Below are 13,179 nucleotides of genomic sequence, written 5' to 3' on the forward strand. Positions count from 1 at the left end.
CAGGAAGATGAAATTTGTTATGTCTGCTCCTTTCCTAAATTGAAATTTAAGAACAAACTTGGACCCAAATGTTTGTGAACTACCATTGTCACCCATTTCTCACAAAGCTTGTTTTTTGAATGCAAGAGATGATTCCTAAGCATGTTTTTCCTGTTCAGTTAAAAATGGATATATGCATGTATACCTTGGGCTGCAGAAAGGAGCATGAATTTAAAGATAGCAAAATTGGAAACCCAGAGATCATGGGTGGCATTAGAAATGGAGATGAAATAATAGATTTCATAAATTTGTAAGTTACAATATAGACACTTCCTGATGGTTTCTATATGGTGGGAAAAGAAAGGAAGACTTCAAAAGAACTCTTGGATTTCCAGCTTGAGTAAATAATTTCTTTATGTATTTAAGGAATATTAATAGAGTACATATTATATGCTACATGCTGTGGTCAAATAGGTATCAAGATTAAAATGGACTGTATTCTTATGAACCTTACATATTAGTTGGAGCAGAGAGACCAATGGCAAATAAACAAGAAAAGTCACATAGTAAGGAGTATTACCCAGTAAATTTAAGCAGGATAATGTGGTAAGGAGTGTGACTAGGTGGCTGTGTGATCTGAAAGAAAATGATCTGAAGGCAAAAGGAGTCCAATAAGAGTCCCTCCTTCCCTCCTTCCCTCTTTCCTTCCTCTCTTCTTCTCTTGCTCTGTAGCTCTTTCTTTTTGGAGATGGTGTGTTTAAATGAGGAAGGAGAAGAAACAGAAGAGAGGAGAAGAGAAGACAGGAGAGGAAAGGGGGAAGAAGGAAAGGGAAGAAGAAATAGTCAGTATAAAACTACTATTGTGAAGAAGATAGTAGGGGAGGAAGTAGAATAGAAGTTGTGGGAACGAAGGTTATAAGCAGGTAATTGAGGTGCCCTTGAGAAATACAACTAAAGCTGTTTGAAATATGTTTTATGAATTCAGAGGACAAGATTGGGCAGAAAGTAATGGTTTATTCTTTGGGAAGCAGAGAACAATGTAAGCCATTTGTTAGGATGAAATGACCAGAAAGAATGAGAAATTTAAAAGAGAGCCTAGGATTCAGCCCATAAAGGAGAGGGGAAGAGAAAACACTTGAAGGAGTCTAAGGTAGGTGGACGAGAAAAATAGGAAGCGCCACAGGAAAGAGTGACCATCAGGATAAAATGCTGCTGAGAAGCCAAGTAATACAAGAAAGATGCCCATTCAGTTGAGATCTTTGGGAAAGATGTTGAAACCATCTCTCTGAGGAAATGAATTTGCAAGCTAGACTGGTGTAATTGAAGAGTGAATAGATATTGGAAAAGCAGAAGCAGCAGTTAATGTCATCAACTTGCTTTAAAAGTTTATCTGTGAATAAAAGGAAGAAGGGTAATCGCTGGAAAAGGAAAAGAGGTCTGGTGAGGTTTTTTAGTTCCTTGCTTCCTTCTTTCCTTATTTCCCTCCTCCCCTCCTTCCCTCTTTCCTTCCTCTCTCTTCCTCTTATTCTTTTGCTCTCTCTTTTCTGAGATGGTAAGTTTAAATGAGGAGGAGAAAGAACCTGAAGAGAGGAGAGGCAAAGAGGAGGCAGGAGAGGAGAGGAGAAAAGAGTAGAGGAAAGAGGAAAGAAGGAAAGACTATAAGAGGGGAGTAAAAGGAGATATTGAGGAAAGGAATGAAAGGAAAATAGATAAAAAGTCTTCAGGGAAGGATGAGGGTGAAGAGCCAGGACATAAGTAGATTGCCAAGTGGAATATCAAGGAAAAGCAAGATTCCTAATTTGTTTTTTAAGGTTAAATTTTTAAAATCATTTGTTTTTCTTGTCAAATATATTTTTACAGAAGGGTTTTTTTTCCTTATGTTCTTAATGCTAAACTACATTGGCTTTTTTAATGGTTAAATTAATTAGGACTATATTTTAATTAACCCAAGGTTCATGTATAAATGCAAGCTCCTGTGACAAATGCTGTTTAAGTGAACAAAAGTGTTTTCTAAAATAGGTATTTTTATAAGGTAAGCATTTTATTTTATAGTAAAAGACATGGCTTCAGGACTTCAAATCAAGATTTCTTAAAACAATTTGCCTTAGTTTTCTATTGCTGCTTAACAAATTATCACAAATTTAGCAGCTTAAAACAGAACCCCTTTAGTTCATGATTACATAGGTCAAGTACCACTGAACTCTGCTCAGTTTCCCACAAGGCTTAAATGAAGGTGTCAGATAGTCTGCCTTCTCATCTGAGCTCAGGGTCTTCTTTCAAGCTTAAATGGTTGTCGCAGGATGCAGTTTCTTGTGCTTGTAGGACTAAGGTCCCCATTTCCTTGCTGGCTGTGTGCCAGGGACTTCTTTCTTCTCTTTAAAGCTACATGGCCCCATGGCCCTCTCTGTGATCAGAGCCAGCAATGAAGAATGTCCTTTGAATTGCGTCTCTCTAAGTTTTGAATCCTCTTAAGGGCTGACCCGATTAGGTCAAGTCCATAGAAGATAATCTCAAAGTCAAATGTGCAGTATAAAATAACCTACTCATGGGAGTGCCTATCACGTCATATTTATATGGGGGTTATCTAGAGTGTACATCATAGGGGGCAGAGATTTTCCCTATCACACTGTTAGAATTTTGCCAACCAGACAATTAAAGAAATGCGACACCATATAAATGTTCATTGCCCTTCTAAGCAAACAGACTTAGCAAGAAACTTAACTCTATGATGACTAGATAGAACCAATGTGTATTTTTAGTTTTCAGTCTTATGTTAATTTATGAATAACTGGTATTCAATTATATATATAGTTCTCTGAACTGTTAAGTCCAGTATCTTATATTGTCAAAAATCCTTATTTTGTCTCAAAATTTCTACTGCTGAAGTCTGTGGCCTTTGGTAAGAACCTAATTTTTTTAAATATTAAATTGAAAATATTGAAAGTTTGCAGCAGGACAAGGAAAATAGATTTGTGCAAATGTCAGCAGGTATTTGGTTTGTTAGTGGAAAAAATGAAGGTGTTTCTTAGGGAATGAGTCCATCTTTTATTTGTTTACATTCTCCGTAGCTGAGCATTGAGCCTGGCACAGAGTACTTCTCAAACATTCAGTGAATTGCATGCTGGTGTGGACTGTTTCAAAATGATAATGACACACACACAATGGAAGGCATTATGAATGAACAGTTAGATGGTTTGTGTCCAGCAGGGTAGGTGCTTAATAAACCAAGGAGATTTGCAGATCATGTCAGCAATTTGTCTTTCTCTTATACTTAAAACCATGAACCTAACACATCCTATGTTTTTTCCTTCTGTGCCACCAACTTGCAATGTGACTTTGTAAAAATACAATTTTCAGCTTCCTCTTCTCTCAAGAGTGACTGTTCTACCTCTTGGGAATGTTGGGTGGGATAATTAAATAGAAGTGTGAAGTGTGAAGGTGGTGGGTGTTTTGTTCCTTCTGAGAAGGCTGCCTTCATCAGAGCTGAGCAGGATAATGCCAGAAAAGGGAGCTTTCAATTCCAAGAGAGAGGGTAATCTTTCTCCCCGCCAACACAATTTCTTTTCCACCCCCTGCCCGATAACTGAAGAAAAATGGAATTTTTTTTTAAGTAGAGCATAACGAAAGAGAAACTAAGTTGAGGAAGTTGCAAAAAATGACAGTTCGTGTTGCTTAAAAAAGCTCATATATAAATATGTATAATTATTTAAAGTTAATAAATATAAAATGAAAATGTTCTGGCAGTATTGTGCACTTTGCTTGGCATTTTACTCATTGATGGTAGTGTTATTGCAAAGCAGAAACATCCTTCTAAAGCACTCCCTTTATTTAAATATGTTAGACTGTTTCATATCCTACAGTTTGACAGGAATGAATTAACGATCAGTGGTAGGGAAGATGTTTTTGATGCTAATTTGAATCCTGACATAGTACACTCTTCCATAAGTTTCTGGCTTACTTGATTTATCTTCATCATCTCTTACTTAGGTAGAAATTATGTAGAATGCATACACAACATAAATTCACTCCATTCACTCACTGATTCAACAAATGCTTAGTAAGTACCTACAATGTGTCTTGCATAGTTCTGGGTGCTTGGACTACATTCATACATTAGCAAAACAAAGGTCTCCGTTCTCATGTCACTTGTGTAAGTAAATTACCTCATTCATTGAAGGGAAATAAATATTATAGGAAAAAATAGATCAGGATAAGAAGAATGGTGGTTCTTATAAGTAGTATTAAAAGCGTAGTCCATTTAGGTGTCAATAAGACCTGTAAGGAGACCTCCCTAATGAGAAGGTAAAATCTGTGCAAACTTTGAAAAGAGATAAGAAACTTAGCAACCACGTATTTGGAAGAAGAGGTTCTGTGTAGCAGGAACAGTAAAGCAGAAGACATAAGTCAAAAGTGTGAGTTATAAGTTGGAAAGCAGCCAATCAAGTAACCAAGTGATGGTATGTAGAGTGAGTGAGAGGGAGCATAGTAGGAGAGAAGGTTAGGGAGAGAATTGAAGAGGAAAGTATAAAAGGACATGTAGGGTATTCAAAGAACTTTGGCTTTCACTCTGAAAAAAGTAGGGTTCCAAGAGGAGAGATGGCATAATCCGAGTTACATTTTAAAGGGTCACTTGTAGATTTTGGAGACAAGAATGTGAACAATGTCTCTGTTAGCCTACAGGAATCCAGACCAGAGATGAAAATAATGTCTTGAACCAGTGCAGTAGCTGTAGAGGAGGTGGAAAGTGATCAGATTCTGGCTATTTGTACTATTGCATAAAACAAACAAGGAGCAATCTGGTAGTATGAAACCTGAATCCTCCTGGCCTGTGTGGTTGTGTGGCTGTGGATGTTAAGTGTTCCCAGAATCTCCCAACATGTGTACAGGTATCATTCATTTCTTCTTTGTGATATGCTCTAATCTGGCAGTCAACATACCTTAGGCTCTGGGATCATGATGCTCTGATGGAGAATGAGTTCTCCATTCACACCAAAATAAGGCCCAGCTGCTGAGAAACTATTTCTTATTCCAGGATCTGCCTAATCCATGATAACAAGCTCCACTTCAAGCCCCCATGCAACTGTTAGAAAGAATGCAATGATCAGTGCAATTCTCAAGTTCCTGGTTACTCAGTCTTAAATCATCCTATATGTAGAACTTCTCAGTCTGATAGAGATGATTTTATCAGAGTCCCAACTCATTCACCTTCATGGGGATTTCTCTTCCAGCTTCTGGAGTAAATGATGACTGCATATGTTTTGTGTTGGTTCGTTAGTTCAAGATTACAGTTTGCTTTCTCTTAAATAACTCTTTGAAAAAGAACCCACATCTCCCCAGGAATAAAGAATAATTTTGGGGCTTTGGACAATTCAAAGAGGGAAAAAATAAACCTTCCGAAGAAACTATGTAAAGTCAACTAAAATGTAACCCAGTTTATATTACCAGAAATACTAAACTCCTCACTTGCTTGATTCAAGTCAGTAAACCTCAGAGTTTTCCCAAAATCATGGGTTGTTACTGGCTCTATGCTTGTTGTAGCTCAAAGACCTATTGTAAGAGTCTTGCAGATTCAAGGAACTGGCTTCTCCAAAAGCAAATCAGGTAACTACTTATTGAGGGAAAAAAAAAAGAAATAAGAGGAGAGAAATGTTCTAGCAAAACTTTGAAATTGTTATTTGGCTAGGACTAACTTTGGAAGCCATTCTCTCAACTGGGAACTAGCATTTCTGGAGAACCCCTAGTGGACAAGTTCATTCCATACCCAATGTTATGTAACATTCACAGCAGCTCTGTGAGGTGGGGAACATCCTCTTCATTTCTTAAGTGAGAAAACTGAAGATCTGAGAGGTTAAGTGTTTTTCCCAAGGTCACAGAGCCAGTATATGGTAGAGATGAAATCGGTGCCTAAGTCTTTGTGATTCCAAACACGGTGCTTATTCTACCACACCATATGATCTGTTCCAGTAGGAGGACCAGATTGAAGAAATTTAAATTGCACTTGAAACATGAAAAGCAAATTAGTATAACAAAAGTAGTCAAATCATACTTTCAAAAGAAGAATCTTTGTCATTACTTTTTATAGAAGAACTTTTATATGGGTAAAAGACAGGAAAGTTACAATATAACATGAAGTACTTTCACTTGCTCCAGAGGAAGCAGCATTGCTTATACTTTTTTATGTTTTATAAAGCTTTTCTTGTCTCTGCTGCTCCTGTGAAGGAGTCTTTCAGCCAAGGATAGGACATTCATTAAAAACAGCCTGGAAATGTCCATGGATTTCCAGCTGGGTGATAAACATATTTTTTAGAAACATTTGTTTGAATCAATCAATGCTCATTTAAAAATGATCTAAGTTATTTTCCCAAATATGGTTAATGTGTGTAACTCTCTGACTTTAAAGGCCTGTAGTTCTTTAGACACACTGTGTCCTGCTCTGGTGTCAATTGTAATTTCTTTAATTATTTTCCTTTAATTTGAAATAAACATATTCCAAGGAGGAAAAAACAGTTGAAAATTGTACTGATGTGAACGTATCCTTTGATATTTCTTGTGAAGTAATTTGCAAAATGCTTGTACCTCATTGAGCTATGAGGGTGGAAAATACATGTTTTGAAGTTTGGGATTTCATCATACTTTATGGTCGTCTTTCATATTTTCAGCAAGAGTACATATTAAAGTGTTTCAGAAGTCCCGTAGTGAGAAACCCAAAATGGATTTGACTATGAACACTCTTCCAACTCTCATTTTTTTCATAATAATCCATGAAACAAACTTTGGCAAATTCTGGTTTTGTATAAGTGCTGGCCCAAAGGCAATAGGGGCCATACTGCTTTCTAAGTCTGAATATCAGTCCAGTGCTTGCCCATGGTTCTCTAATAATGCTATTTAGAACTGTTCTCAATATAAGTTTGAAATAAGGTTCTGCCAAACCTGTGAAACTAGGCATCCAGAATGTGGGCCTATATAAAAATAGGAATGTACCATTTCATAAGTTTAATTTAAAAATATAGATGACTTCAAATCAAACTGATAAATTTCTTCCACACTGTTGAGCTTTTAAGCCTGGGATGTTTCTTAAAAAGTTCTAACTGGTTGAAAGAATGTTAACCAAATGGAGCCCTGCTGGTGTTAATCTGGCAGGTATATCTGAAGAGAAACAAGCTGTAATTCTTTCTTTATAGATATTCGGCTCCTATTATTACATGTAGCAAAGATCTGTGGAATTCACTGCTAGGATAGCCCTGGTCAAACATGCTCCTTGCTCTGTGTGCCTCAGACATGGGAAAAACATCAGGAAGTAACTGTCTAGGTTGCTTAACATGAATGATATACAATGCCAAAGTAGTCAGTTATCTAGGTGGTTATTTATTTTAGACTTTGGGACCAAAATCTAAGAATCATTGTGATTCTTAAATCTGACTAGTAGTATGAGCAAAATATTCAGGATGATGGAATCCAATTTTGGGAATTCTGAGCATTAGACTAAAGTATCCTCATTTCATACAAGCCTCCTCAGATAATTCTAATGCATACTCAACTTTGCTTGAAAGCATGTAGTTTTAATTTAATTTAAATTCTTAAAAACTCATAACACACGTAAAGGTGAACTAAAAGGTTAGAGTAGGTGTGCAAGCATAACAGCTCAATGAGGGCACAGACTTTATACTCCAGTGTTTATTCAGGATTGTCATGGGATTTGGCAAGTATATTTACTCAATGAAATGTATTAGAAGAATAAATGAATGAATGAGTAGGTTAACGGTGGCTATTATCAGTGTTTTCCTACCACCTCTGAGCAGGAATGAGAGGATCACGTTAAGGAGCTATCAAGAATAACTTAAGATTCCTAGTTGGACCATGATTATTCTTATTGGGGTACTGGATCTTGATAATGATCAGTTGTAGGAAAATCCACTGACTCATACAGATGACTATTTCTTGCAAACCATGGCATTATTATATTTGTATTGTTCTCTTGTTTTAGCTTATTTTATTTATACAAATTCCTCTTAATTCAGTGATAATGTTTCATGTGTCTCCAAGGGGACAAATGTGCCCTCACTTCAAATCAAAATGTGACATGGCTTATCACCAGCTTGCTTCTAAATAATGGTATCTCTCCTGTTATCCCTTGCAGCCAGCTGTTGCAAATCCTGATATCATGTTTATTAAAATTCACATTCCATGGGAAACACTGTGCCTGTATGCAGAGAGACTGAATATCAGGATGCCCTTCAGGTATTTTCAAATTTTATTTCATTCTGTCTCAAGGTATATTAAGATGAATCTCTGTCTTTCTCAACACCTTAGAGCAATCAATGTAACCCTTTCTACCAAAGAAATGCTTTTTCTTTCAAAGTTTAGGTTGTTTCCTTCTTTTTTTTTCCTCATAGATGCTTTACCTTATTTCAACCTAGATGTGCCTAGAAGGAGGAATAAACAGTTGTTTGCAAATTGTTCCCGATAAAATCATTATCAAAGTCACTCTCCCTTTGTATATTATAAGGATGGATAGACCTCTTGGGGTTTTTTTTTGTTTGTTTGTTTTGTTTGTTTTTGTGGTTGTTGAAGTTAGGAAATGGAAATATGTAACATCCTATGTATACATATATAGTGCTTTTCTCTGTATGGGGACAAGCAAGAATCGTTTCTAAGGTACAGTCCAACCAGGACTGTTTCTTAGTTTTGTCCTTGGTACATAAGGAGAAATGAGAATGCTGTTCAGTTCAAAGACGTTTTTTCGGTCGTATTTTGTAGTCAAGCAAAGATGAATAGACATCATTTTCTTATTGAGAGTCTGTGTTGTATCGCTTCCCTCCATTATTTCTCAAAGTAGAAGTTAACAGCGAACTCCTACTACATTCTAACTCACTACTTTCTAGCTACATTTTAGCTCACATCAAAGATATAAACCTTTACATTGATTTGGAGCTCAGTGTGCTTCATCAGCTGCTTAGAAGGTTTAAAGAGTTTCAGAGTAAACAGGATGCCAAGTAAAAGAGCCTCTAAATAATGAATATGAAAGACTCATATTCATTATGAATTGCATTAAAAGCGCAGTTCGAAAACGCAGAGAAATTCCTCAGATCTGGTAGTATGGCCAACCCTTAGAGCTGACATCCTTAATTCCAATGACAAGTGTCTGTGGTGTTCATGAGATATTGATCCCCATTTTCTTAGTCACTTGAATCACCACAGGCTTTGAAAAATGCAACCATAGTTGTCCACAAGGCAGAAATTGATTTTTGCCAACTATTAAGGAATGTCGTTTTCAATATTAAAATTAAATACCTAAATTGTTCATCTTCATGCTTGGCTAAGAGTTTAAAAGTTCTTTATAGAGGCACTATTTTGGAAATAAACAAATAATAGCTTTGAAAGCTCTTTCCAAATTAAAAAAATAGTATTAAAGTTAAAACAAAAGAAGATAAGTGAAGGAGAGAAAAGTCTTTCCAAATTCTCAGTATCTTGAACAAATAATGGATAAGCTCCCTTAGAGAACCTGAACTTTGCATGTTTTTATGAAACTTAGTTCCTGTAAGAAGCAAGATCTGTGAGGTATTATTTATTTTATGATTAGCTAGTTTGAAATCTATAGAGGTCTTCTTTCAGTTCAGGGCATTTTATTGAACTGATCTTGGGGTACAAGTAGGTAAGTATACTTTTCTTGACTTCTGAGGAGTTTTTCTCTCTTGACTCAAGGAATCATTCTAAAAAGTCTTTTGAAATAATTGCATCAGACTTATTACAGTCTAATAATGGGAAAATATTTGCCACTTTTTCCATTTGATTTCTTATTGTTCTGTCAGTATTTATTCATCTTACCAAAAATAATGCAGGATTAAAGCAAAGATAAATTTTAACCTATAAATTTATCAAAGAAGTTTACAAGTAGTAATATTCAAACCTGGGATAAATATAGTAAATGATCTTCTTCATTTGTTTGTGGTTGGAGTCAAACTTTATAATATCATTCTGAAACCCAACTTAAAACTAGCTGTTGTGAGGCTTAAAACTTTGCTAATCCTCCACTTTCTATCTTAGGAAGATAATTGAAAAATATATAAAAATATTCACTAAAGCATTATTTGTGACAGTGTAAAATGGCAATATCATCTTTAATCGACATAAAAGAATTTAAGTAAATACACCCTTTCAAAGGAATACGAATCATTTCTAAAATGAATGGATACAATGGTTTCTTAGTTTCTAGGTAATAGTAAGTATAAAATTTAAGTATACATACATAAATATATAGGACATGTAACTATTAAATCAATGTGACTTCAACAATGTAAAATGCATAGCGATAAAACAGGTTCCAGGAAATACGACATGTTCGAAGCAATTGCTTCTGATGGGTAGGATTGTGGTTCCCTGTTATTGTGTTTCCATCCTTGCAAAATTATCTATTTATTTAATCTAATTTGACTGCATGATGTAAATAGAGCATGCAAAAAGTGTCAAGCCTAAGACAATGGACTACTTTCTTCTATCAGGAAGAAACTTCTAAACTATTTCAAATGAACCATAACGATTTCAAGGTGCTGTCCACCTGCTCTTATTCATACAGTTTTGCAGTTGTCTCTAAGAGTTGTAGATGAATTTATCCACAAAAGAATTTCCTTTAATTTGAAGAGGAGGATACCTTGGGAAACCATCACAGATCATGTCATTTTAGTGGGTTTCAGGATTCGGGTTCAGTTCAGTTTGAGTGAACATGGTGGTAAAACATCTGATTGAAAAGGGAGTCTGTCTTTCACTTACCTCCTCAGGGCATTATACAAAGCACATGTTTTCCAGGTGTCCAGAATATTGGGTTTCATTTTTGCTTTCTGAGGAAGGATTTGGCATCATTTCAATTATAACCAGGCATGGGCATCTAATAGTAAGATTTTTTTTTTTAAGTTTCAATTGTTCTTTTATTCAATGAAAGAGTAAATTATGAATACAGTATAAATAACACAATTAGTTTACCCCCAAACATTAGGCTTTCATTATTTCAAAGATGGTTTTCCAATCTTTATCAATACTCCTTCTCTCAAAGTATCTTATTTAGACAGTGGCAGCACAGTCTAAGTTGTCATATTTTTCATGTAGAACACCATTTCAGCTATGTATTTAATTTTTAATGACTGAAATTCTTTTAGAGCATTGGCTTCCCTTCTCTCATTTCTCTTATTTCCTGCCTTTTCAAATATATTTCAAAGAACATTTAAGTGATAGAATAATCGATCTTTTCATACCTTTGATTTAAAAAAAAATGCTTTACCAAATTTAATTATTTTGTTTCTTTTCCTTAAAAGTGCATTTAAAGTGATTCCCCTGCCAGATTTCTATGAGTGCTCAATTTTGTAAGGATTAGAGTTTAGGTATCCACGGATGGGAAGAGGCTTCTTTCTTCAGTCAAACATGCCTTTTTTAAAGAAATATATATCACATGTTATGCATATTATGTCTATCTATATGTATATATAGTTTCCTAGTAAGGTTAAATTTTAAGGTACAGCTCTGAAACATTCAAGAAAATTATGGAACTTAGGCAATTACTATCTCTTTTTGAGATTTTGATTAGCATTTCTTATTTATAATAAGTTTTTCAAAAGCTTATTACAAATTGCTGTATTATGGAAACTTCTAGAACAGGTCATTGCAATTATCACAATTTAATAAAGTTAAATACTCAGAAATATGTAGCATTTTCAAAGGTGTGTCAAAGTAATACTAGTGCCATTGTATCTTAAGAGAAAAGTATCCTGTGTTCAAATATATTCCAGAATTTCTCAGTTAAACAATACATTCCTTTACTGTAAGAATTCTTAGAAATAGTTCTGAGTCTTTAGAATATGTTCTAGTCACCTGGAGAGCCCATTAAAAATGAAGGTTCTTGAAATCTGTGCCCAGGGGTCCTGGCAGACTGGGTCTGGGATGGGATCCACATATATACCATTTGAACAGCTACCTCAAAAGGTTCTAATTTAGATGGTAAAGAAATACTGTCTTGGATACTTATGTTCATTATAAATATCAAGACTCAGCCACACAATGCAACCTTTTTCTAATCTGCCTTTGGCAATGGACTTCTTTTGGGTGTGTATAAAAAAGTTACTGTTCTTGGGGAGACATTTTGAGAAATGCTGGGATACAGGGTTCCAAGGAATTTAATTTCAATTCAATAATTTAAATGACAGCTTGACTGTGTTGAACACTGGTTGAAACTGTGATTAACTATTTGCTTATGTTTTTGAGTGGTGGTTGTTATAGGTGGATAGGTAAGTAAGTAGTAAATGCTATTATTATTCAAGGTATAAATTCATGGAATCTTTTAAGTAAAAAAAAGTTAAGGGAATAAACAAAGCACTGCACATAACAGAATGCAGTTAATAAATTATAGGGTGGAGGACTATGGGCGGGAATGATTTTCTCTTCCAGTTCAAGTTCACATATGCAATCAAACTAAGGAGAAATACAGGTGATTAATGACATCATTGCTTAAAGGTACACTATGTATAGGCCTAAAAATTATGTGTATTCATCTTACATGACTTTCTTCTTCCATTTGTCCCTTTGCCCCCAAAGCATTTTCAAAATTAAAATGAAAAATTGTTTTAGATCATTTCAGACTAGAGGCAGCATATGAAAATAGATAGAAAATAGTTTTTAATCCAGTTCTACCCTCTATCCCCACTTGTTTTAGAGATATCCCTTACCACATCCACTACAGATAATTTTACCTGCAATCTTTCTCTCCTCTTAACCATATTCATGGATTTTTATTTTTGATGGTAAAATTATTCTTAAACCAATTTCTATTTTGTAGTTTTTTTTTTTAAATGACCTCTTATTTTAAAAAATGTTTATTAACTGCAAATGCTATCAGACTCTGAAGGAGATAAATACAACTGTGAATTAGACCAGACCTCATCCTTTTATTCAGCAGCCATGTGAGTGCTTACTATTCATCAAGCCAAATATCCAGCAGGCATATCAAGAGAAATGAAATTAACTACTATCTTTAAGAAGCCCTTTTTTTCCATAGAAGAGAATATAGACCAAGGATATAATCGAGTAAAAATGGTGCAAGATGTCTTCATGGAGAAGGTTAAGATCAAAGATGAGTTCAAAGGAGATTGAATATTGTTGCACACAAGCTTTAGTGTATGTTTGAAAATTGAAGGGCAAAGACATTTGAAAGTGTGA

General features: G+C 35.1%; 1 protein-coding gene across 5 annotated transcripts in view; it reads left to right on the top strand.

Annotated features, from left to right (window-relative positions):
- ANO3 (anoctamin 3) overlaps nucleotides 1-13,179 on the top strand; it is a 436,850-nt gene that overhangs the window by 310,854 nt on the left and 112,817 nt on the right. For all 5 annotated transcript variants that reach the window (XM_077114243.1, XM_077114244.1, XM_077114245.1 and 2 more), the window contains one exon: nucleotides 8,117-8,217. In XM_077114243.1, the coding sequence (XP_076970358.1) occupies nucleotides 8,117-8,217 (101 nt within the window). The remainder of the gene's footprint in view (nucleotides 1-8,116; nucleotides 8,218-13,179) is intronic.

The sequence above is a fragment of the Tamandua tetradactyla genome, chromosome 8 (assembly GCF_023851605.1).
Source record: "Tamandua tetradactyla isolate mTamTet1 chromosome 8, mTamTet1.pri, whole genome shotgun sequence".
NCBI lineage: Eukaryota > Metazoa > Chordata > Mammalia > Pilosa > Myrmecophagidae > Tamandua > Tamandua tetradactyla.